The sequence below is a fragment of the Humulus lupulus genome, chromosome 8 (assembly GCF_963169125.1).
Source record: "Humulus lupulus chromosome 8, drHumLupu1.1, whole genome shotgun sequence".
NCBI classification, from domain to species: Eukaryota; Viridiplantae; Streptophyta; class Magnoliopsida; order Rosales; family Cannabaceae; genus Humulus; species Humulus lupulus.
In genome coordinates, this window is record NC_084800.1 from 9871429 (window position 1) to 9898971 (window position 27543).

General features: G+C 34.4%; 1 protein-coding gene across 1 annotated transcript; it reads left to right on the forward strand.

Moving 5' to 3' along the window:
- Positions 1-15274: 15274 nt before the first annotated feature.
- On the forward strand, positions 15275-27258 carry LOC133794512 (myosin-17-like). The gene is made up of 39 exons (XM_062231768.1): positions 15275-15706; positions 16651-16779; positions 16932-17075; positions 17166-17311; positions 17384-17540; positions 17644-17702; positions 17815-17974; positions 18078-18227; positions 18307-18443; positions 18529-18675; positions 18769-18870; positions 19023-19080; positions 19176-19277; positions 19404-19441; positions 19637-19763; positions 19858-20028; positions 20366-20497; positions 20668-20777; positions 20920-20980; positions 21073-21250; positions 21709-21914; positions 22127-22246; positions 22367-22465; positions 22866-23087; positions 23323-23462; positions 23717-23831; positions 23921-23971; positions 24055-24126; positions 24303-24473; positions 24657-24809; positions 24907-25113; positions 25468-25611; positions 25704-25774; positions 25866-25965; positions 26054-26110; positions 26210-26266; positions 26340-26420; positions 26616-26698; positions 26810-27258. The coding sequence occupies exons 1-39, from the start codon at positions 15704-15706 to the stop codon at positions 26940-26942; spliced, it is 4593 nt and encodes a 1530-aa protein (XP_062087752.1). The 5' UTR covers positions 15275-15703; the 3' UTR covers positions 26943-27258.
- Positions 27259-27543: the final 285 nt, after the last annotated feature.

Below are 27543 nucleotides of genomic sequence, written 5' to 3' on the forward strand. Positions count from 1 at the left end.
ATGATTAGCTCAAATCAAATTAAATGTATAATTTTGGTATTTTAATTCATATGAAGAAATAAAATCATATTAAAATATTAGGGGATAAAGTTCAAATCCATCTTGCATCACATATTAATATTAATTGAACACAAGGAAGATCATTCAAACTAATGCTACTGGGATAACTTAATAGACTTTATTACCAGTATTTGATTAAAAATAAAATATGAAATGCTAAAGCTATCCAAGTTCTCGATCAATTAATTAAGTTAATGAAAGATATTTTTATTTATGTTTTTTCATAAATAAAGTAATGATAGGTTGATTGTGAAGAAGCGGGGATGAAGAAATCAGAACCTCCGTAATATAATTAATTGATTGCTAGTCTTTGGTTTGTTTGACCCAACTAACCTTTCCTTAACGCAATAAAACCAGGTTGGAGCCTGAATCTTTTTTTCTTTCTTAAAAAAACGAACTAACGAACTATTACAAATTATTATTTTGCATTAAAAAATGGGAATTTATTTCATTTATTTTTTCATATGTAAGTCTCGTAAGTTGTAAGTGTGGACATGCACATTATCAGTAGGCTATTATGTGATAAGGGTCGCCCAAAATTATTAAGGTGACTCGCCAACTGTCTGCAGTGCCCCCACTGCCACTATTATAACGTATCTGCACTTAAAATATATACCAAAATAATAAATTTATTAAAGTATCAATTTAGTCCACAAATCACATTTATTGAGCGCACGTATCAGTATCATTAATCTTCATAGAAAATATACATATTTTAGACAAATAATATTGGGGGATTGTTTCTGCACCCTCCATTTTTTTCTTTGTAATTCTTCCACCCTCCATTTTTTGGTGTACTAGGTGTTAGAAAAATATATGTTGTATCAATGGAAACGATAAGAAATATTACAATTCTAGACAAAATAATACAAATGAACAATATTAATTAAATGATGTTACAACTCTATGACTTAAAATACAAATGAATAAGAGAAGAATTAGAATAAAATAATGGAAAAATACAACTCTAAACAAAAATATACAAATAAACTAAAAGTATTTGTAACAAAAAAAAAAAAAAATACAACTCTAAACAAAAATAGAAGTAAATAGAAAATAATAATAAGAAGATGAAAAGCAAAGTAGAAAATGTAAGACAAGAAACAAACAACAAACAACTCTCACTCACACTACCAAAGTGAAGAGTATTGGGGATCACTAACTTGAACAAGGTTTGAAACTTTTGTCCAAAAGCTTATTTCCCCTTTAAGTGAAGCACTAAGGGATCTCTCACAAATTTAGAAATTGATTTCTGGAATAAACAAGCATCTAGGTGTTTTCTAGCCATGTAATGCCCCGAATTCTCCGATGTATTTAACGGCGTAAACAGTAGGCCGGGAGGGCCGTACTTGCTTAATTATGTTATTAATTGATTAAATGCATGTATATGTTGATTATATTATGATATGATGTGAAATGCATGCATATGTGTCCATATTTCTTTATACAAGGGTGTGATGGTAATTTGACCCGTTGAGGGTAAATTGATTATTTATTCACATGTTGGTGATATAATTTGAGACCACATTATAATGTGGGTTTGTTCGAGCTATTTGGCATGAGACGATCAAAGAATGTTAAATATCGGTTTGGTCATAACGGGCTTAAGCTCGGGGCTCGGGGTGAGTCTCGGGGTGCTTTTAATGTTTAGAGTGTTACCGGGTATTAAAGGGTAACGGAATGTGAAATATTGGTGTTTGAGAATATTGAGATTAGCGGGAATTGGGAAGCGTTAATTATCATTGACGGTGTAGGTGGAAAATGTCAAAATTGCCCTTGAGTGGTTTTAGAGACTTTTAAAGACCTAGGGGTATTATGGTCTTTTGGTATATGGATATATATGATGTATGGAAGGCTGTAAAACAGAACCCAAAACAGAGTTCCCTTCTTGTCCTTCCCGTACCTTCTTCTTGCTTCTTCTTCCTTGTGAGTTTTGTGAACTTGTTGAAGGTTTGAGCTTGGGAGCTAAGCCTTGATACTTTGGGAGAGTGTTCCACAGTGGAAGAGCACCATAACCTGAACTTGAGGTAAGATTTAAGCCATTAGTTTCCATGTATGCTCTGTTTTCGTTCATAGCTTTCAGCTTTAGATTTTGGTATGGAAAGTTGGAATCAAGAGGAGTTCTTGGGATGTTTTACTTGGGTTATGATGAGGGATAGTTATGAGTGATGTTTGGAGGTTTAAATGGGTGTTTGAGAGAGGTTTGGGTGGTGTTTAAATTGGGTTTGAAGGGTTGGTTTCAAGGGAAAACGCAAGGGAAGAAAAACAGGGGTTTTGGCTGAAATGGGCATTGCGCCGCGGCATGGCCAGGGTGTGCCGCGGCCCTTGGGAGCTGCTGGGTTTAGGCGCCTCTGTTTGAGGGGCGGGCCGCGGCATGGCCAAGGAGGGCCGCGACCCTTAAGGCATTTTTGGCCAAAGAGAGCTTTTTGGCTCGGGGATGCAAGCCTAAGGCCTCGGGATTGAACCTACTACCCGGTTGAGTAGTGTTTGAGGTCCCGGAGGTTAGGTTTTGGTTTGGGAACCTTTTATTATTCATTTTATTGACGAAATCCCATGATTTGGTTATGACCAGGTAACCGCTAAAGGACCAAAAAGTCGATCGTTCTCAGGGTTGTTCTTTTATTCGTTCTTGCTCGAACCAGAGGTAAGAAAACTGCACCCCAAATGTGACATGCGTGGATATACATGAGGCATGTGATTGTGAAAATATGGACATGGATTGAATATAGAATGCTTAGCATATGTTGCTCATTTGTGCGTGGCACTGACTTATTAGTCAGGTTTGGCGAGGGTGCTAGTATCAACTGTGAAGCTGTGACTTATTAGTCAGGTTCGGGGGTGGTACTGGGCACTGATCATTTTGAGCTGGCTTATTAGTCAGGACGGCCTTAGCGTGTGTCACGCAAGCCAACAAGTTTTGATCTGATAGATCACCAGCATTGAATGGCTCAGAGAGCATTAATGTCAGACCGACCCCGAGGGTCGATGAATGAAATAAGCGCTTGGAGGCTAGTGGCTTACTCAGCAGCCACTCTCCCATCTGAATTAGTGACTTGCATGGCAGTCACTCAGTGTGGTTACCAGAACCTGTTGAAGGCTAGTGGCTTACCCATCAGCCACTCTTCCATCTGAATTAGTGACTTGCATGGCAGTCACTCAGTGTGGTTTATCAAAACCTCGTGTGGTGTTTACCCATTTGTTTGAAAGCTTTATGCTCAGTGTGATTATAATGATAATCATTTGATAATGTTATATAAAGTGTTATGTTTTCTTGCTGGGCTTTGGCTCATGGGTGCTATGTGGTGCAGGTAAAGGGAAAGAGAAGCTCACCTAGCCTTGAGTGGAGAGCTGATGTGGTGGTGTGTACGTATGCAGCCGCTTGACCACCACGGTCAAGGTGTTCTCAGAGGAACTAGGGGGTTTACCCTATTTTTGCCGCTTAGGTCGGCGGGATTGTAACTTTACAACAGTAGTGACCTTTTTGTACTAAGAACAGCTTGTAAACGTTTTGTTTAGCTCTGCAGAGCAGTTTGTAATAAAAATCTCAATTTCCTTTTTATTGGTTTTATGCCTTAACCTGTTAATTACACTTAGAACACGTTTTTGACCAAAGGACTCAGGTAGTGAGTCAAATTTCCGGTCCACCGTTCACCGTAACTGTTCTGGGGTAGCCAGGGCGTTACAAGCCAAATGTTTTAATAGATAGAAAAAATAGTGTCAAACAAGTGAGCAATAGGTTCTTATTTATAGAGTTTAGAGACATATTTTGAATTTCAAATTTCACTAACCCCATGGCTGTTACCAATGATTAATTTGATGTTTATGGAATTAAAAATGAGATTTCTGAGTTATTTGTGTTTTTTGAGCCGTTCAAAAATGTTGGAAAATTTTGAAAAATTGGTCAGTCAGCCTCTGTGGCCGCAGCCAGGAGTATCAGTGGCCGCGACCACTAGTTTCTGTTCCCCAGGCCGCAGCCACTGGCCAATTTCAGCACACAAAAATGTGTTGTTTTTCCAAACGGTTTCGATCCACTTCTAATTGATTTTGTCACCCCCAAAACATATTATTGGAGTTTAAATCATATCTTCTAACATCTATTTTACATGTGGCTTTAAGAAATTTATCTCAATATTCTGTAACAACAAACCTACACAACAATGAGTAATATTTGGAAGTTACAAATTTGTAATTGAATTTGTAACACCAAATATTTGGATATTCACATATATCTAAACATTGTAATTTTCTTTTATATGTTACAATATGTAACACTCTTTGTCACATTTATTTAATCTAAAACATTATATTATATGTTGACCCAAACTCTTAAGTCTCCTTGTTTTGATGATTAACGAATATTTGATTATTATTTGTTACTAATGATTTGTTGATTTTGTAGCAAAAACTAAAGTGAATTAGCACTTCAAAGTCAAAATTATGACCAAGGGCAAAATGGTCATTTTACCAAGTTTTCCGGAAACGACCCGAAATGGACTTCAAGACTCAAGAAACTCAAGATAAAGGTTTAACTTCATTTCTTAGTCTTGTAAAGTGATTGCAAGTATACTTTAAGTCATAAGTATAGAATTTGGCTCACTCACGCACTAAAAAATGGTGATTTTTTAAAATGAGAAATAATTATCCTAAATTCACTTTTAAGAAAATACATCCCGATACGGTCGTAACGCAATTGGAATTTTTGAAATCGGATAAACGAGCTAAAAGTTATAAAGAATTGAAAAATGGGAAAATAGGCTTAAAACTGATTTTGCTCTCTGTTTGCCATCCGGAATTCCGGATGGGCAACCGGAATTCCGGTTGCTTCCAACCGGAATTCCGGTTCGCGGCAGACAGCTTCGCAAATTGATCCCTAACGGCTATAAACGGCTAGTTTTTTCCCAAACTCTATATAAACTCGTTTTTTACTTCAAATTGGTTGTTGGCTGAGCATTTATTACATATACCAAACCAAATCCATTGATTTCAAAGAGCTTTCAAAGTTTAACTCATCCAAACACATATTCACACACTTGAGCCAAAATTTGTATTTATTTCTTCTAAGTGTGCTTGCTAATCACTCTAGGTTTCTCATTGTATTATCATACTTCTAGAGTGATTTTTGCTTGTAATATCAAACACATTCCCATATTGAGATTGAGGTGAGGTTGGCACCGGTTTTGTAAACAACCCGGTTAGAGCGAGATTGGCACTTCAACAATCCGAAAAAGAGGTTGATAGTCCTTGGTGGTGGAAAACTATTGTAAGAGGTTTGGAAATACCTTGGTGAAAAATTCCCGGTTGTAAGGGTTAGTCAAGCCCGCTAACTTGGCTCGATAGTTGAACTCAAAGCTAGGTCCTTAGCTTTGAAGACCAAGGACGTAGGTGGCTTAGTTCTACCGAACCTTGTAAAATTCGAGAGTTTGCGATTTCTTAACCTTCAACTATTTACATTACAAGTTTAATTATTTGCTATATCTATTTGATTGCCATATTATTTGCTTTTGCTTGATAAATTTGATTTATTGCATAATTTGGCATATTGAGTTTTAAATTTCCGAAATTAGTTTAAATTTCCAATTCACCCCCCCTCTTGGAAACATATCTTGGGTTAACATTATAAAATAATATAACACTAGAACACTCTCTTCTATTTTTAGCATCTAGGTGATTCTCGGCACAATTTTTTTTATGATTGTGTATAGTGTACTTATTAAAGGACCAGTGTATCCCCTTTTACGGGGTGCACCATAGAAAGTCCCTTAATTTTAGTATTGAATAAAAATTATGTTGTTGTATAAATCGAGGGTCTGCTGATAAATGTCTCTTATCCCTGCTTCAATCCTTATTTAGGCATGAATCTTCATTGTTGCTGTAATGCCCCAAATTTCCTAATAAGGTTTAGGATCTTGATTAGGAGGCCGGGAGGGCCATAATTGATTTATTATGATATTTAATGATTATATGCATGTTTATGTGAATTATATTATTATATGATGGTGAATGCATGCATGTGGGCTCATATTTTAAATGCAATGACATTTTGGTAATTTGGCCGTTGGGGGCGTGAATGTGTAATTTTATGCATATGGGTGAATTATAATTTTACCACATTATATGTGGATTGGTTCGAGCCATTCGGCATGAGACGATCACGGGAATGTAAGTGTTCGGTCTAGTCATAACGGGTCTAAGTTCGGGGCTCGGGGTGAGTCTCGGGGTCATTTTGATGATTAGAACATTACCGGGAATTAAAGGGTAATGGGATGTGATTTATTGGTATTTGGGAATAATGAGAATAGCGGGAATTGGAGAGCGTTAATTATAATTAACGGTATAGGTTGGAAATGACGAATTTACCCTTGGGAGTGTTTAGAAGCTTTAAATTGGCCTAGGGGCATTATGGTCTTTTGACCTTAAGGATTTATACCAGCTTTGGGGTTTAGAAAGCTGTGGAAACAGAACAGAAACAGAGTCTTATCCTCATCATTTTCTTCTCTCCCGTACATGCTCCACCCTTCACTTTCCTTTGAATTTTGAGAGGCCAAATTGAGGAGTTAAGCTAGGAGATTAAAGGTGGGAGCTTAGGAACTTGATTCAGCCATGGAAGGGGATTCAAAATCAAGTTTGAGGTAAGTTCCAGCCATGAGTTTCATGGTATACCCTGTTTTTCTATTAAGTTTTCAATTGAGGTTTTTGATGTGTTAGCTGTGAATTAATGGGAGTTCTTGAGTTTGGAAACTTGGGTTTTGATGAGGGTGAGATGTTGATGGTGTTTAGGGGTTGAAATGGGTGTTAGGTTGGTGTTTTGAGTTGGTTTGAAGGGCTGGTTCCAAGGGAAAAACGCAGGGGAGTTTGCTGGTGCATTGCTGGTTTTTGGGCTGATCAGGGTAATGTGCCGCGGCCTAAGTGTGTTTCTAAGGCAATTATGCCTCTGTCAGGGGGATGAGCCGCGGCATGGCTATGGTGAGCCGCGGCCCATCAAGGCAGATTTGGCCAAAATGGGGTTTTTGACTTAGGGATGCTTGCCATAGGCCTCGGGGTTGATCCTAGTACCCGGTTAAGTGGGGATTGGTGTCCCGGAGGCTAGATATTGGTTTGAGGACCTATGTTGGTCATTTTTATTAATGGTATCCTATATGTTTGGTTATGACTAAGTGATCGCTAAAGGACTAAAAGCTGATCGTTCTCAAAGGTCGTTTCTTTTATTAATTCTCGCTCGAACCCAAGGTAAGAAAACTGCACCCCATATGTGACATGCATGGCTATGATTGATGCATGTTGTATGTTTAAATGTAAAATTGATAGCATAATGAATGCTTGGAAATCTTGCCCATTTGCATATGATTATTATTGAGGCATGGTGGTTGGTTAAATGTGATGCATGTGATGCATGAGAAACATGTGATTAGGGCATGCCATGAATGATGAATATGAGATTGGCTAGAGCTTGAGTCTTTGAGTTTGTACATGATCATAATTATGCTAGCAACTGTTTAGTAAGCATGCTGAATGCCCTACCCTCGGATAATTGGCATATGATACACATTGATAACATTGCTTACTTGTGCATGGTACTGACTAATTAGTTAGATTTGGCAAAGGTGCTAGTATCAACTGTGAAGCCGTGACTCACTAGTCAGGTTCGGTAGTGGTGCTGGGCACTGGTCACGCACTGACTAATTAGTCAGATTTGGCAAAGGTGTTAGTATCAACTGTGAAGCCGTGACTCACTAGTCAGGTTCGGCAGTGGTACTGGGCACTGGTCACATTGTGCTAACTCACTAGTCATGACAACCCTAGTGTGTAGTGCAAGCTATGTCGATTGGAACAAATCGACCCTCTGCATTGAATGACTCAAAGAGCATTAATGCAGGCCCGACCTCAAGTTCGATGAATATAAACAAGCATTTATCTAGCCAAAGGCTAGTCATGTAGAGCCATTGCAGGAAATGGGCACTGGGCCCTAGTGACTTGGTTGTCAGTCACTCAGTATGGTTTACTAGAACCTCAAGTGATATTCACTCGTCTGATCAGTGCTATGAGCTCTGTATGATCATTTTGATCATCATATGCATGGCTTGGGCACTGAGGCCCCAGTGACTTGCTTGTTGGTCACTCAGCATGGTTTATCGGAACCTTTAGTGTTACGACACTCATCTGATTATGATTGACTTGATAGTCCTCCAATCAGAAGGCCAGGATTTCTTATCCTGGATACCCCAACATCTGTTTGAATTCATTTGCATGCTGAATTGAGCTATGAGTGCTAGGCATGCCATATATGATTTGATATCATGAAATGATTGTGTTATGAGCATATGAGTTTTTTTGCTAGGCTTCGGCTCACGGGTGCTTTGTGGTGCAGGTAAAGGAAAAAGGAAGCTGGACCATCCTTGAGTTGGAGAGCTTAGGTGATGACGTGTACATATGCAGCTGCTCGACCAATACTTGGGCGAGGTTTGAAAGTGGAACTAGGGCTGAACCCTGTTTTGCCGCTTAGAACGGCCTGTTGTAAACACTTTCTTGTAATAAACTCTAAAATTATATTTTTAGGATCCCAATGTATACAGTAAATGTTCTAGTGAAACGTTATATCTTAACCAAAGTTTTTAACCCCTAAACCGCTAATCATACTTAGTTACACGTTTATGGCCAAATGACTCGATTAGCGAGTTTAGCACTGTTTGCAATGAGCACTGTAGCGGTCCCTGGAGTTGGGGCGTTACAGTTGCATTGCGTGTTGTTTTTGTACAACCAAAACGATGAATATTTCATAAAAGATTTACAAGCTGCATAAAAGCTTGGCCAGAAGAAGGATACAATCTTGATCGAGTAGGAATAATATGATTCGTTGATGGAAAATTTCCATTATTAGAGTCCTCGCAACCAAAATGCATGCAAGTGACATGCTCAATATTCATCAATTGATGTTGTGCTCAAGCAAAAGGAGTAGACATTCAAAATCATGTCAAGATGTGAAATTAAGGAATAACTAATTTTAAAGGAATTTAACTACTACAAAAAAAACTTTTTAGGGCGAGCCTCCCATGAGCCATCTATTTGAGAGCCTTAAAAAGTAGAGTTTTTAGGGCGCGCGTTGTGAGCCCTAAAAGAATGTTTTTAGGACTCGCAATGCGTGCCCTTCAAAGTTATATTTTTAATTTTTTATAAAATTAATTAATATTTATGACAGAGAGTCGCGGCAGAACTCCAGCGGCAGCGCCACCACTCAAAGGTGGTGATTGGGGAAAAATAGCTACTAGGTTTTGAAGCCTAGGTCTCGAGGAGTCTCGTGGTATTGACATTTCCCTTGGAAGGATAGAGCCATGCATTCTCGGATTTCCATGGATTCTAGCAAACATCGACTTCAAATTTCGACGACCGTTGAGCCTGATCCTTGAGTGGGTTTTAAAGTCCAAAGCACAAGGATGCAGTGGTGGTGGTCATTTGGCTCGAGGCAGTCGAAAATGCCCAAGAAGTTTCAAAAACCCATATAGTTGCCGAACTTTGAGGGCACCATCGAGAGGGCTAGGCGACGCGTACGATTGGGGCTCGCGGGGCTGGGGTTTCAGGGGCCGGGGAACACACCTGGGCGGCGCGTGTAGGCGAGCGGTGGCTGGCAGAGAGCTTGCGAAAGAGAGGAGAGAAGGAGACAAGAGACTAACCCTAAATAAATAAAATAAAAATTATCTTTTTTATTTAATTTTTTTAAAAAATTTAGTTATTAAAATAAAGCTTTAATTTATTTATTAATATTTTTTTAGGGTCCACTTTGAGTGCCCTTCAAATTGTGTCTTTAAAAGTCTCTACTGATTCAAATTTCTTCATAGTTTTTTAATACTCACATATATAATTAAGGTTCGCACTGTATGTCATAAATTATATTTTTTAAAGACTTCTTAAGTATACTAAAAAGTCTAAAAGATACTTTTAGAGCTCGGATCCAACCAGGCAACAGCCTCAAAAAAATATCCTAAAATACTTTTTTTACCATCTAATGGGTTATATAAATAAAGTTAGGATATTTAATTAAGTTTACTTTTTATTTAAATTTGAATTAATATTGATCGTGACAAAGAGGTATTATTAGTTAGTTCACAGCATATTTACTTATAATAAAACATCATCCATATCAATCACAAAATGCATACGTGTACATTAATTTATCATATAAATAGCAACATGTACTTATCAATAACTTCAGTCTTGCAAACAAAAAAAAAAAGCAACTCCATGGTTTGCAAGAATAAAGGTGATTTAACGACTTAACACCTGTCATCGATATCACATTAATCTGCATGATATTTTTGTTGAGGGCTTTCTGAACATCAGACCAAATCTGTTCAACTGACAAAGTAAAAGAAAAAGAAAAATCAAATATCAACCGAATTGATGAAACTCTAATAGTATATATATATATATATAAAATATGGGATTCTTTGCAGTGATTTTTTCATTAATATGGTTTTTTAGCTATTAACATAAAAAATATGGTAATTAAACTTTTTTAAATTTGTATGAATAAATTTAATTAAAAAAAAATAGATTATGAGAAAAAATATAAGGCATAATAATAATTTTTTACAAAAATATGACATAATAAGAATTTTTTTACAAAAATATGGGAAAAAAATCTCATAAAAAAAATACAAGTTTTAAAAAACCATAAAATAATACTTGTAAAAAAAAAAAATCATATTTTTGAAAACTTTATTAAAAAACTCATATAAAATGTAATTTTCATTATAAAAAATTGGAGTGCATCCACTTAGCAACTCCAACTATGAACAATGAGATAATTTTAATAACATATATTTTTTTTAATCCAACAATAATACTAAAAATTTTACCAAAAAATATATTCAATATTATTATATTCTTCACAAAATATACATTATATTAATATATTATTTTATTTTACAAATTAAATAATATCAATATATTTATATATATATAATATTAATATAAAACACAAAAAAAAAAATTTGTTACAGTGAACAGCATCAATAATGCCGTGGCACTATTCATGTACAACATTTTGCAATCCCATTTAGAATTCCATTAAAATAATATATGGTGTTAGATCAATACCATATTAGTGTTTTGCAGTCCATTAGAGTTGGCCTCACTAGGTCCAGTTACGCCATATTATTCTCAAACTCCGTAAGAACAAAATTCATGTCCGACCAAGATCAAAGTTCAATATGATCATGTTGCATGATTTGAAAATTTTAAAAGAAAACTAGAGACGAATAATACTGAGAGTCCAACGAAGCAGACCATCGTAAATCAAAGACTTCGATTGCAATGATATAGAGACGATTTCGACTACGACCAAGAGAAACCAGAGACGGATGTGGCTCCGGGGCCTTGTCCCCCATTTTTTCAAATCTTTTTTAAATTATATTGATTTTCTGTATTTTTTTTATTTTGGTCTCTCCTTAATTTTTTTTTACACTTTGGTCCCCTTAACTTGATATGTTGGCTCCGTCCCAAGAGGAAACGACGACAATATGATGATCTCGGTGGCAACGATAAGTGGTTGTTGCGATTGGATTCTACTGCAAAAGTATTTGGTATGGCTTGGACGAGAGCTTTGCTTTCAGTTCACCAAGGCATGGGTATGTTCTTGGTTTTGGGGAACTGAGTTTTCTTGTGTTAGGGCAGATAAATAATTATTGTGATGGATTCAAATAAGAGGAGTCATACTTATTTTGCATGATTTTTGGTTTATATAATGGAGAAAATTATCATATATATATATATATTGAGTGGAAAAGTATTCTATTTTCATATTTAAAAAAAAATTATTTTCCTATGTTTATGTAGAGTGGTGATCTTTTTTTAAAAAAATTACGTTAACTTTGTACAACAGTATATATTTTCTATTAACTTTAACATAATATTATTATATTTAATGGTAGATTGTAAAGATGACTTAAACTTAAAGAAAATTAAATAAATTAAAATATAAATTTTTTGAGATATCTTATAATGATAATTATTTAAAAATAATAAAACCATATATTTTATAACTTAAATAAAATTTAATTAAACTTAAACTTAACATTATATTAAACATATAATATATAATATTTTATTGTTATAGCCAAATTAAAAAACTGGAACAAACATAAACTTAAACATAAAAATAATTAAAATATGATATTTTATGATAATGTAAATAACTAAATCATATTTATTTAAAAATAATTAAAGCATACATATCATTCTTTTATCCTATAAATTTGTGTGATAGTTTATTTTTTATCAAGTGATTTGAGCTATTTTTCTTCATCAAATTTACCAAAGAACATTGTGAGATATATTAGAAACTAAAAATAGTTGATACATGTACTATGACATTTTATATTCTTATTTTATTTCTATTATTAATTTTTTTTTAAATATTATTGTATTTTATATATATATGATGTAATTATGTAAATATATATACGTCAACGTTGTGTTTAGATGTCATATATCTCTAAATTATTGATATAAATGTTTATATATACTATAGAACTACAATTTATTCTATTATATATATTTTAAAAAATAATAAATTAATTTTGATTAAAATTATATACATTATTTACAATTTTAAAACTAAACAAGCGTGCATTGCACGCTGCTTGTGCCTAGTAATTTTAAAAAATATGTAAGGATATTTTAACTTATTTTTAAATAACAAAAATACATGATCTTAACATATTAATATTGTTTATTTTCTAATTATGCATACTTAAATATTATTTATTTAATAAAATTATATATATTAAAAATATTATTTTATAATTTATTTATTCACGCCAAACATAGTTAAAAACTAATATAATCTCAGCCAGTTCAATCCTAAATAATAATATAGTCCAATCTAATTCAATTCTACATGCCAAACGAATCTTAAAATCACAAAATTCCCAATGTTTTTTTCAATAATTTGGCCTTTCTTACTTTTAGATCATGCTCTAAAGAGATAAAATCTCATTGAAATATTTATGCACTTTAATTAATTTAGAAAAAAAAAAAATACATCGCCCAAGGTCCAGTATATCAAAAGTGCCCAACCAAAAATTAACTGATTTCTATGATAATAAAACAATTTTTTTAAACCGAAGAAATTTCTCTAGATAACTATATTTTAACATTTTTAAATATCAGCTGGTTCACAGAATACCTAATTCAATTTATAATACTCTCTCAGTTAGCCTACGATTATATATACATGTGGGAGATGTAGTGATAAATTTCAAATTTGAGAAGAAGAGTAGATATATAATATATTTTGCAACAAATTGGACAAAATTTTAAATAATATTATATTTATATTAAAAAAATTTGGAAGTCCATTTCTTGATGCACTTCTTATATTTTCGGATTGTTATAATTCTAACTAATTTTTTATGACTGTGTACATTATAATCATAGTAGATATTTCATTAGTTTTTGTGAAATTTCGAATAATTCAAAGTTTTGAAAACATATTTCTAATAGTATGTTGGGTGCATGTTTGTTTTTTTTATAGGTGTGTGCTACAAATTATTTGACATGTGAATTTTGTATTATAAATTATTCATAATTTCATACAAATTAACGGAATACAAACTATAATTACAATATAAACAATATTAAAAAAATAAATTATTTTAACAAGAAGTTGGAATTATAATAATTTAAGTGACGAAAACACAAAAGGGTGCACTAATGACCTCTTTTAAAGTGAGAAAATATTGCAGTCAGCATACTCTAATACATGAGCAATCGATATATTAGTGAGCAAGATTAAACTCCTTGAGATTGGAGAAATGAAAATGGGTATTCATGAAAAGAACAAAATTGGAAGAAGGAGAAGTTGGTTGGTAATAGGATTGCACATCGGGCAGGTTTTTCGGGTTTGGTTTTTTCAGATTTTGGGTAGGAAACTGAACCCGCTCGAAATAGTGTCGAGTGTATTCGAGTTTGGATGGGGAGTAGCTGGGTTCGAGTGGGGGAGGACTAATATCGGACCCAACCGAAAGTTTCGAATGTGGTTGGGTTCGGGTTGGGTAATTACCTCTGTGAGTGATCTCTGCCGACCACCATCGATACAAGGCAGGACCCGTAGGGAAGTTGCAAGCCTAGGATGCCAAGAGAGAGGGAGAGAGGACAGAGGGTGTGCGTGGCATTTTCGAGTCTCGGATATTAGAAGAGGCAGGGGCTATGTGATGGCCGCATACCTCGCTGTGGTGGTGGTGGTGGGGGACTGTGTGGTGGCTGGAGCTAAGGAAGATGAGAGAGGGTCGAACAAAGAAGAGAAAGAAAGAGATTGAAAGAGAGGGAGAGGCAATTGGGGGGTAACAATTATATTAAATTTATTATTATTATTATTTTAAATATTAAAAACTACTTGAAAAAAATTATAAAAAAAACTGGGTACATCCGAACCCGACCCGACCCAAACTTAACTCGCAAACATAGGTTGGGTTGAGCCCAACCTAACCCGAACGATTGAGTTTTGTTGTTTTTATTTTTATTTTTTGGGGGTGCTGGTTGGGTGGGTCATCTGAGTTTTTGAGTATAGATGTGCAACCCTAGTTGGTAGCTGTCCAATGCATTACACTACCACTTCGCCTTCCACTCCAATATGAAGTGAAGAGTAAGTAAGCACAAAGGCTGCTGGCTAATGTTACGCAAGACACACAAGTATAAATAATAAAAATACTAAGTAATATGTGTTGTGTCGAGAGATAGTGTAACCAATGCTTTTTGTCATTTCTTTGCTCTTAAAATAAAATATTTCTTCCTTTTCAAAAATAGATAAATAAATATTTCTTGCCACAAGAAAAAATAAAATAAAATAAAATATTTTTCTCTTATAAATATATTTTTTCAGCGGATAAACCTTTGTCTTGTCGTGAAAGGTTATGACACATTTTAATATTCTCGTACAAAATGACACATAAGGACTCCTCATTTCCTTTCCATTTAAGCAAACAAGACATAAAGTAATAGGTTCATTTCATACTAAATAATTATTGATTACTTATCCATTTTAGGATCACCAATTAGGGGTCCTTATATTATAATTAATTCACATTTAATGTCATGTTCTTTTCCACAAATTATTATTTTGACAGAGAGGAAAAGACAGTTGTGTAAATGTGCTCAAAACCAATTTGGCACGTTTGGGTCTCTTTTATTTTTTATATATAAAAATAATATTTTGTTAAGGTTGTTTTGCAAACGGCATCCATTTTTGAGTTTGAGAGAATCGAATTTTGTGGCTTTCATCTGCCATTGAGCAGCGCGTGGGAGACCTCCATTGACATCGTCCCCACCACTGTCTCTTCTCTTCCTAGTCCTCACTTTGAAAACTTTTGCGTTTGAGTTTCGGAAGAGAGAGAAAAATATATTTCATATAAATATTATAGTGAGAGAGAGTACTACCAAAGCTCGAAACTTTAGAGAGAGAGGGAGGGAAATATTTGAAAGGGAGAAAGTGTTTTTTTATGAATATTGGGATATGATTGGTATTTGATGATTAAAAGTGTACTTTGAACTCATTTCTTTGTATTATTATTTGATATTTTTGTAGAGATTCTTGGTCTGTTTCTGGTCGGCAGCTTTCGTGTTTGGATGAGTTGAAGGCCACCACTTACCAATGGTAACTCCAAGCTTATGGCTTTCACTGTCGCCCTCTCTCTCTCTACGTTTTGTCTGTAAATGCTGTTGTACTTGTTGAACTTCAGTTCGTTCTTATGAGTTTTTTTGAGCGAAGTTAAAATTTTGGCTGTTAAATATTCTTCCTGTAAATTTGAGGAAATGGGTTTTTTTTTATTAATATATATATTATGTTGAAAGATATGGTTGGATATTGAGAACTCTCGCAGATACCTGTAAGGGGGAATTGAATGAAAATAAACTTGAGTTTCGGTTGTTCGTTTCCGTTGTATTTTGAAAGAGGCACCTCAAATTTAAATTATTTTTATTTATTTGTTTAAAGAAAAAGCCAGAACATATCCCATAAAGATGAGGATCATACTAGAAAGTCTATGTTTCAAGATATATTAAACAATGGCTTATTGTCTCTGCAGGAGTCTTATTTATCTTTTTTTTTTTTTGAGTACTAGTTTTTGGGTGGGTCGTCATTGTTCCATGTTGCAGAGAACCCTGTCTGACATGTTACATTTGCTTAGTAATAGTTAATAATTGTAGTTCCTGTTCTATTGTTAGTCATTGAATTTATTTAACAATCATTGGGCTTTCCCAGTTAATAATTTTTATTTGGGCATTGTTGTAACAAGCTGACACTTTAAACAGTAATTGTTTTTGTTTATACATTATGTAATGGATGTTATGGTAGGTTCTTGTTTAAAAACAAAAATCCACTATTATCCCTAATGCCATTATGGTTCTGAGTGTAACTGTTCTCTTAGTGTATTCAGTTTAGAACTCTATATTCACTAGTGGTATAGTGATACTAATCTTGCTTAGTTTATATTCAAGATAACATTTTCAAAACCTTTATATGGGATATAATGTTAATTAAAGATTCTTTTATCTTGAGATTGACGTTTGCAATTGCATTTTGTTGCTTACCTTCTTCAGGCTGCACCAGTTAACATTGTAGTAGGTTCTCATGTATGGGTTGAAGATCCTACTTTGGCTTGGATTGATGGAGAAGTTACCTGGATCAATGGTTTGGAGGTTCACGTTCATACCGCAAATGGAAAAACAGTAAGGGCTTCATCAGCCATGCAGACGTAGTAAAATAAATGGCGACATGTTTCCGTATTTGTTTACATATGAAAATGCATTTATTGTGTTGTAATTACCTTTATTTTCTTCTATATTTGGTACTAATTCACTCAAAAATGAATTTTCAACAGGTAATCACAGATACAATGAAAGTGTTTCCAAAAGATACGGAAGTTCCACCTGGAGGCGTAGATGATATGACAAAGCTATCATATTTGCATGAACCTGGAGTCCTGGAAAACCTGGCCATTAGATATGAACTTAATGAAATCTATGTGTGTCAAATTACTTTCATATATTTGTTTAAAAAATATTGAGGTGAAGAAACATTACTGGGTGTTAATTTTGGTATATTGCCTTCTCAGACTTATACTGGAAATATTCTGATAGCAGTCAATCCATTTCAACGATTGCCTCATCTTTATGATACTCACATGATGGCACAATATAAAGGAGCTCCTTTTGGAGAACTAAGCCCTCATGTTTTCGCAGTTGGAGATGCTGCATACAGGTGAAATATGTATTCTATATTTCTCTCTCAAGAAATTTATACTATTTGCTGATGTTTTTGTCTAAAAAATAGGGCAATGATTAATGAGGGGAAAAGTAATTCAATATTGGTAAGTGGGGAGAGTGGTGCTGGTAAAACTGAGACAACAAAGATGCTCATGCGATATCTTGCCTATTTGGGTGGCCACTCGGGAGTGGAAGGAGGTACAGTTGAACAACAAGTTCTGGAGGTAAGATAAATATGTGCTTTAGCATGTCTTGAGTTCTGTATTTTCATAACCAAGTGTGTCTAACTAAAGTATCTGGTGTTTTTTGGGATCTAATATATTGTAGTCCAACCCAGTTCTTGAAGCATTTGGCAATGCCAAAACGGTTAGAAATAACAACTCAAGGTATGCAATAGTTTATACTGTTGTTTCACTTGTTGAAAGCTGTTTTATATAGCTTTGCTGAAGGTTCTAATATCTATTACCTCCTTCATGTTATCCTGGATTTACTATACAGTCGTTTTGGAAAATTTGTTGAAATTCAATTTGATAAGTATGGGAGGATATCTGGGGCAGCCATTAAAACCTATCTGCTTGAGAGGTCTCGGGTTTGCCAAATTTCTGATCCAGAGAGAAACTACCATTGCTTTTATCTTCTTTGTGCTGCACCAAGAGAGGTATTTTGACAGTGCTGCTCTGAGGTTTACTTTGTTTCGTAACCTTTATAAAAATTTGCACATTCTTATAGAGGTCTAATTACAGTTTTTTAAAAAAGTACAGGATATTGAGAAATATAAATTGGGTAGCCCCAAGTCATTCCATTATTTAAATCAGTCCAATTGTTACGAGCTGGATGGGGTGAATGATGGTCATGAATATCTTGCAACTAGAAGGGCGATGGACATTGTTGGAATCAGTGAACAGGAACAGGTTCATATTCTAATTTGAAAGTGTCAACTGTCAATTTTTATGGTTTCATCATATATCTGATTGCTTGTGGTTCTTCCAGGAGTCAATATTTAGAGTTGTAGCTGCAATACTTCACCTTGGTAATATTAATTTTTCCAAAGGGGAGGAAATAGATTCCTCAGTCATCAAAGATGATAAATCTAGATTCCATCTTAATGTGACTTCAGAACTTCTTCGGTATTTTCTCTTGGTTTATTTATTTCCATATATATATATATATTCTACTTACTGTTGTCACATATTAATTAAAATCATCATATAGATGTGATGCCCAGAGCTTGGAAGAGGCTCTCATTAAACGTGTAATGGTGACACCAGAAGAAGTTATCACAAAAACTCTTGACCCTGATAATGCGATTGCTAGCAGGGATGCATTAGCTAAGACATTATATTGTCGCTTATTTGATTGGTGAGCCTTGCCTTCAGTTAACATAGACATATTTATCTATCCCATAATTTTTTGCATTAAGATATAAACATATGCTTTACCACATTGTTTCAGGCTGGTGGACAAAATCAATATTTCAATTGGGCAGGATCCAAACTCAAATTCAATAATTGGAGTTCTTGATATTTATGGCTTTGAAAGTTTTAAGTGCAATAGGTATGATGAGAAGGAGAGAGAGAGAGAGTAAAGATATTACATTTATGACCATGATTTTGTATCTCTGTAATTAATTCATTCAATAAAGGAAACCAAACATGTATTTAATTATTAATTCTATTGCTGTGTTTGTTTGTTTTTTTACGTAACAGTTTTGAGCAGTTTTGTATCAACTTCACAAATGAAAAACTACAACAACATTTTAATCAGGTTAGTATTTATTGTTAAAATTTGATGAGATTAATTTTGTTATGCTCCAGATGTATTTCAGAGACTAATTTCTTCTCCCTATCCTGTGACTGCAGCACGTGTTTAAAATGGAACAAGAGGAGTACACCAAAGAAGAAATACACTGGAGCTATATTGAGTTTATTGATAACCAAGATGTGCTGGATCTAATTGAAAAGGTTTTTAGTTGTTGGTTTTTCCGTTTTACTGACGTTTTACATAAGTTGTGGAAGTGAACTAGTACAAAATCGTTTTTGGAATTATTATCTTTTTATTTCTGAGATAATTAATTTAATTATTCACAGAAACCTGGAGGAATTATAGCACTCTTAGATGAAGCCTGGTATGTTGCTCTTGTTTGATCATTTATTTGCTAATATTGAATATATTGTTTACTATAATAAATGCACTTTATCCCAGTTTCTCTCTTTGTGTGATTCTGTCGTTGCTCCATTTAGTGTAGTTTTTAATAGTATTTTACCTTTTTCCTTCTTTAGCTTCATTCTGTGTCTCATATGCATATGATATTTGGTTGCAGCATGTTTCCAAAGTCTACTCATGAAACTTTTGCACAGAAGTTGTATCAGACTTTTAAAAATGAGAAACGATTTATAAAGCCAAAGCTTTCCCGGACTGATTTTACTATATCACACTATGCAGGCGAGGTAAAAATCATCTTATTTGGTTGTATACTTATATAAAACTTTTTGACTTGAAAGGTTGAGCAACTCAGTCTCTAATATTTTCTTCCTTGCAAAGGTAACTTATCAAGCCAATCAGTTTCTAGACAAGAACAAAGATTATGTCATTGCTGAACATCAAGCTTTGCTGACAGCCTCAAACTGCTCATTTGTGCGTGGCCTGTTTCCCCCACTTCCAGAAGATTCGTCAAAGTCATCCAAATTTTCTTCCATTGGATCGCGCTTTAAGGTTATTGTCACACGTAGCTATTTTAATTTTAATTAGAATTGATTTATGTTTATCCCATGAATTAGTTAAGTAATTGCTTTCTATATGAATTATTGTATTTTTCTAGTCCTCATTTCCATTATATATTTTTTATTTTTAAAATTCAACTTAAGACCAATGCTCTACCTATTCTTTGGTTCTTCTACATTGTTTTAAATGACATTACTTAAAATCACCAATTCTTTGATTTTTCAGCTCTCTTATTGCAATTGTCTCCAATTTTGTGTTATGAATGTCGGAATGTGTTTCTATTCTGATCATAAAGCATAAGGACTAATATACTTTTATTAATTCACAGCTACAACTTCAGTCTTTGATGGAAATCTTGAGTGCAACAGAGCCTCACTACATCAGATGTGTGAAGCCAAACAGTGTCCTGAAACCTGCTATATTTGAGAGTTTTAATATCATTCAACAATTGCGATGTGGGGTAAGCATATTTTCATTATTATCCATTTCTTGATTGTTATTTTTTTTAGTTTTTCTTGAATAGATATATATTTTTCACATGAACTGCTTTTTGTCTTCATTTTTATTCATATACTTTTTAATTAATATATTTGTATTTTAAAATAATTTTAAGTTTCTCTTCTTTTTTAGGGTGTCCTCGAGGCAATCAGGATTAGTTGTGCTGGCTATCCTACTAGACGCACATTTTATGATTTTGTAAATCGTTTTGGTCTTCTGGCTCCTGAAGTGTTAGAAGCAAAGTAAGTTTTGTTTTATGGTTATACTTTATACATACCAGGGTCCAGGGAACGAAGTTTATGAGTATGGTTCTTATTTTACATGCTGCTCTGGTTAATATAACTATTAAACAATGTCTTACTAGCATTTTTCATCTATCTGCAGTTATGATGACAAGGTTGCAAGCCAAATGATTCTTGATAAAAGGGGATTGAAAGGATACCAGGTTTTTCTTTAATACATATTTTAGTATACTCAAAAAATTGAGGATTGGTTTTCACCTTACATATCAGTACTGCCTGTGGTGTGTTCTTACAGATAGGCAAGTCAAAAGTTTTCCTCAGAGCAGGTCAGATGGCTGAGTTGGATGCTAGGAGGACAGAAGTACTTGGAAATGCTGCTAGAACAATTCAACTACAAATCCGTACCTTCATTGCTCATAAAGAGTTCGTCACATTGCGCAAAGCTGCAATTCAGTTGCAATCTCTTTGGCGAGGTTTTTTTTTTTGGCTTAATCTCTTTGCTTTTGTTGGCTAAAGTTATAACTCATCTCTTCCTTTTAGGGGAGATGAAGGGATATATCACAAATTAATAAGCTTGTTTTCTAAACATACATTCTGTTAACCAAAACTAAAATTCATGATACCAATTAGTTTAAAAAAATCAGGAGTTGTGTTAATATCAAACTGAGGTCAGGTTTTTAGATTAATGGTTGTTTGAGATGCATCCATAGGTTAGTCAGATGTGTCCATAAGTTGAAGATTACAGACAAGCATGATTGTCTCTGACAACCTTTATGCTCGGACTTTTATTTCAAAGAGTTTATAACAGAATGTATTAGAGTTCAGTTCTTTAAATTTAAAATCATAATGTACTTCTTGTGATCATATCACTGTCTTTTTTCTTTTACCTATGATGAAAGTGAAAAGCTTTTTTATTTCCCATTTTTTGTAGGTAAAATTGCATGCAAACTGTATCAGCACTTGAGACAGGAAGCTGCAGCATTGAAGATCCAGAAGAATTTCAAGCAATATAGAGTCACTAAATCCTACTTAATACACAGGTCTTCTGCAATCACATTGCAGGCAGGCTTAAGAGCAATGACTGCACGTAATGAGTTCAGATTTCAAAAACAAACAAAAGCTGCTGTCAGTATTCAGGTATCAATATCACGAGTGTCTGGTGGCATAATCATATGTTTAGTAATTAGTTTTACCTTTTTTTAAGGAGGGAATTATTCATTAAATGTCTCTAAAGAATATATTTGTGTCTGTCACGTGATTGCTTTTTATGCAGATACCTTGTCTTATGTATTTCTTTGTTAAAGTTGCTAAACTTCTTGTATTCATTGATTATTATTGGTCGTTTGCAGGCTCATTGGCATTGCTACCGAGCTCATTCTTATTATAGAAGTCTACAAAAGGCTGTGGTTGTCACTCAGTGTGGCTGGAGATGCAGAGTTGCAAGAAAAGAACTCAGAAAGCTCAAAATGGCATGTTATATGCAAATATATATATATAGATTTATATATTCTTTCAACTCAATGTAATCTGGTTTCATGTTGAGTGGGGGATACTGAATAAGTGAATAATGTTTTGTCAAATTTATTTAGGCTGCCAGAGAAACAGGGGCTCTTAAAGAAGCCAAGGACAAATTGGAAAAGCGTGTGGAGGAGCTTACTTGGCGGTTACAATTGGAGAAGCGGTTGAGGGTAGTAACTGCTTTCTATTTTTCCCTCTTCATTTTACATCATCTTATTTTCAATTTTTTCATTCATCTCATTAAAAAACTTGAAATTCAGAATTAAGTTAAGCAATGAAAAATTTGAAAAGAAGAGCCACCATTAGTAAAATTTATGAATAATGCTGAATTATTTATCAGCAAGGACAAATTTACATGTTGATAGTTGCAAACTGTATTGTTCCGATTATAAACGGGTTAGTTATGGAATTTGTACTTTAATCAAAAGTTTCTATGCACATTTAATGTATATACTATATAATTTCTATGCGTAGCTAAGAAAACTTCTTGTTTTGTTGACTCTCTTGGACTTTATGGTCAAACATTATGTGGGTCTGGTTTAATATAGTTCTTTTTGGTTTCTGAAACAGACTGATCTTGAAGAGGCAAAAGCTCAAGAAATTGCAAAATTGAAGGATATTTTGCATGCAATGCAATTACAAGTAGAACAAGCAAACTCCTTGGTTATTAAAGAGCGAGAGGCAGCTAAAAAAGTTATTGAAGAAGCACCTCCTGTCATTAAGGAGACCCCAGTTGTAGTACAAGATATGGAAAAGGTTGAATCCTTGACCACTGAAGTTGAGAAGTTGAAGGTAGAGACTGATGTTTACTGTCTCACTTAATTGTTTCATGTGAAGTTAATTGTGATCATTTAGAGCATTTGATTGATGACTAAAGTTAAATTATGCCAATTTGAAATAAATAGATAGCATTTGTTTCAGTTATTCGCGAGGAGTAAGCAAGTATGAATTGAAAATGAGGGTGTCAATTTTTTTAATCAATTGGAATTTTCTGTAAAGGTGATGAATTCTTATTCTTCTTATATAGGCTTTACTAGCATCAGAAACAGAGAAATCTGAGGAGGCCATTCAGGTTTATGCTGCTGAGCAAACTAAGAATGAGGAATTGACTAGGAAGCTTGAAGTTGCGGAGAAGAAAGCAGATCAGTTTGAAGATTCATTGCAGAGGTTTGAAATGGAACACGGTTGCTAATTTACAGTATTCAAACAAGTATTCTTTTCAATAAAATGTTACAAGTTTTATCATAAATTACAAATTATGCTTCCTTGGAAAGGTTCTTGCCGGAGGCATACTATGAATATAGGAATCAAAATATGTGTGATGTAGAGAGCTCTTCTAGTTGCCAAATGCTATGCTTCCTATTAAAATGATTGAAAAAAAAAAATCATGATTTTCTAATTAATTTCTCACCTGTGTTTAGGCTTGAAGAGAAAGTATCCAATTTAGAATCAGAGAACCAGGTACTCCGGAAACAAGCCCTTGCTGTCTCACCAACTGGTCAATCTTTTTCTCCAAGAAAGTCAAAAATTATTCTGGTGCGAGCACGAAACTTTATATTTGCATTCATCCACATTGGTAACTTTTGAGTATTTAAATATATTTCACTTTTTCAAAAAAATAACAGAGGACTGTAGAGAATGGGCATGCTCCTAATGAAGAAATGAGAGAAAGCCCGGTAAGTGTGATTTTTTTTCTTTTTCAAGTTTCCTTCTTAAGGTGAAGCCGTGTATTTTTTTTTTATTATCTTTGATTGCTCAGGATCTTACATGTAATGGTCAGCAGTCAGAAGCTGAAGAAAGCCCCCAGAAATCTCTAATTGAGAAGCAGCAGGTGAATAAATATACAAAGCTTGTGAAACAAGTATAAACGCTGGATATTCATTAGCTCTACTATGAACTTATAGATTTCAGAACTTTAGTGTTTTTCTGCTACAGATCTTAGGTAAGGTTAGGCCTTTAGCTTTTAGATTGTCTTCATTGTTAACAATACTATATATGTTGGCGCAGGAGAATCATGACCTCCTCATAAAGTGTATTTCTCAAGATCTAGGTTTCTCTGGGGGTAGGCCTGTTGCTGCTTGTCTGATATACAAATGCCTTCTGCAATGGAGGTCATTTGAGGTCGAAAGGACCAGTATTTTTGACCATATCATTCGAACTATAGGCACAGCAATAGAGGTAAATTGTTTATTGTTGTTATTTTCTAGTTTCAACTGTGTTTTATGGTTTGAAATACGGGCACAAGTCAGCTCTATGAATGTGACACATAGTCTCACCATGGGACTTGGTCTGTCCAACTCTGGTAGATCTTTAAACTGGATGTCATGTCTTGTAACTGACGTAAGTTTGATTGCACTGAAGGCCCATGATAACAGTGATGTGCTATCTTACTGGTTGTCTAATTCATCCACATTGCTTTTACTGCTTCAACGCACACTAAAAGCAACTGGAGCTGCTGGCTTAACTCCACAACGTCGAAGGATGTCAACTCATCTGATTGGGAGGATGTCACAAGTAAGATAGGTCTTTCTAATTTTCCGAATTTCGGGAAAACGTTCCTAGTTTGTGCTGTTTCAGTAAAATTCTGTTTTCATTGATTCCAATTTTCTAGGGCCTTCGTGCATCTCCACAAAGTGCTGGTTTCTCCTTCTTCAGTAATAGGGTACTCGGTGGACTGGATGAATTTCGGCATGTTGAAGCCAAATATCCAGCTTTGCTTTTCAAGCAGCAACTTACAGCCATTCTTGAGAAGATATATGGAATACTGAGAGATAATTTGAAAAAAGAGATCTCCTCAGTTCTTGGGTTGTGCATCCAGGTATTTGCATTGCTTTTCCGTATCATTAGTAGTTGTGTTCTTTTTCTCTATCTATCAACCAATTATTTAGCCACCATAATGTAGCATTCTTCGCAAATCACAATTTGAAACATACATTGTATGCTAGCTCAGATAGATAGATCAATGTGTATGTGTGTGAGTGGTCCCTGTAAATGTTTCTTATGAATAAAAATAAATAAAACTCAGTAATTGGTGAAAATAGACCATTTTTAAAGTCACTGCCAAATGACATACTTCTGATCATTTCTATTTATGTTATTTATTCTTTGTACACGAGAATATACTACTAATTATAACTTTTGTGGTGTATATTTTGGTTCCCAAATACCAAAGGCACCTAGGAGTAGAACAACCCGGGCTGGTGTGTTGAAGGGGCATTCGCAAGCTAATTCTGCAGTGCAACAAGCGTTAATTGCTCACTGGCAGAGCATTGTGAAAATTTTAAATAACTACTTGATGATCATGAAGGCCAATTGTGTGAGTATATAACTGTAAACTGTGTGTTAAAAATGGTTGTCTTTCCTGCTATATACACCATAATCCTCTCCAATACCATGGTGGTCTTTCAGGTTCCTCCATTGCTGGCTAGCAAAGTGTTCACTCAGATATTTTCATTTATCAATGTTCAGTTGTTTAACAGGTAAAAGAACCCTAACTTTTTGGATGTCCTACTTGATTCAGCAAAACAATACGTTGAGCACTATTTGAATGTTCTATTTTATTTCATGCAGCCTTCTTTTGCGACGTGAGTGTTGCTCATTCAGTAATGGGGAGTATGTCAAAGCAGGGTTGAGTGAGTTGGAACAGTGGTGTCATGATGCAACCGAGGAGGTCCGGCTCATTAACCTCTTCCACAGTTTTTGTTTTTTCTTTTCTCATCTGAAAAACTCAGTTTAACATCTGGGTGGTGTTCATTCAGTTCACAGGGTTTGCTTCAGAGGAACTGAAACATATCAGACAAGCAGTTGGCTTCCTGGTTAGATATCATTTATCATTGCTGTTCCTTTGCATATTCTTATTATTATTCTAGATGTTTCATTCTTACTTAGACACCTTTTCTCTAATGTCACATCAGGTCATACATCAGAAGCCCAAAAAATCATTAGCAGAAATCACAAATGATCTTTGCCCTGTGAGTGACTTCTCTGTTCTACTTGCTCCATCCCTAGTACTTGAGCTCACTATTTCTTTGCTGCTTCTTTCAGGCCCTCAGCATACAGCAGTTATATAGAATCAGTACAATGTACTGGGACGACAAATACGGTACACATAGCGTGTCTTCTGATGTAAGTCTTTACTAATCACTTGAGTGATTCGTCAGTCTTCATTCAATTTTCAAGTATGCAATACATGAACATACCTTTACATTCCTTCTCCTTGAGAAATATCCATTTTAAAATACTTCTGTTCCTGTGGGTGTTCCAGTTTCTCTTTGTTTGATTTCTTACATAATCTCGCCCCATAATCTTGGCTTATTACAGGTAATATCAAGTATGAGAACTAAGATGACTGAGGACTCAAACAATGCTGTCAGCTGTTCGTTCTTATTGGATGACAACTCGAGGTAATTTCTTGCACGGATTTTGCATAGTTATGATGTAACATGAAGATTTTTAGCTCATACTTTCATCTGGCTACACTGATACGCTATCTCGTAATAATTATAATTTTACAGCATACCTTTTTCTGTGGACGACATTTCCAAGTCCATGGATGCAGGCCAAATTGAAGTAGCCGATGTTGACCCTCCACCTTTGCTTCGAGAAAACTCAGGCTTCGCTTTTCTACTACAACGTTCAAGTGATTGAATGTTTTATGTTTCAATCCCAGAACATTAGTGCTACTAATAAAACATGTGGATACATTAGTATTTCTCATTATATAGTGTGACAGTTTGAACATACAGAGCCTCACTTGGGCTCCTTGTGATTTAAATTTTCCTTTTGGTTTGTTTCAACAAACAACAGCTAGTTTTAGGCAGACAGCCGCGTTTTATTGGCTATGGTCTACTGTTGTATCAAATGTATCTGTATGAATGTAGGCTTCTTCATGCCTTGTAGAGATACATTTTATAAAGTAGACCCTTGAATACATCAATAATTGGCAAAATGGCTTTTGAATTTTAAAATTGTATCAACATTGTTAAATTTGATATATACATTCTTGTCACTGCATAAATTTGTTTAGTTTTATTAAAATATATAAACAATATTATATATAAAAGAATGACATAAACATATTAAAAGAAAAATTAACTAAGACAGTTTATGATTTTTTGAAAACAAATAATATGATCATCTTTAAAATTACAAACTACCTTATTTAAGGTATAAAATATTTATGATATTATTTAAATTGTAAATTAATAATTGGAGAATAAACTTGTTTATATTTTTGATAATGAGAAAT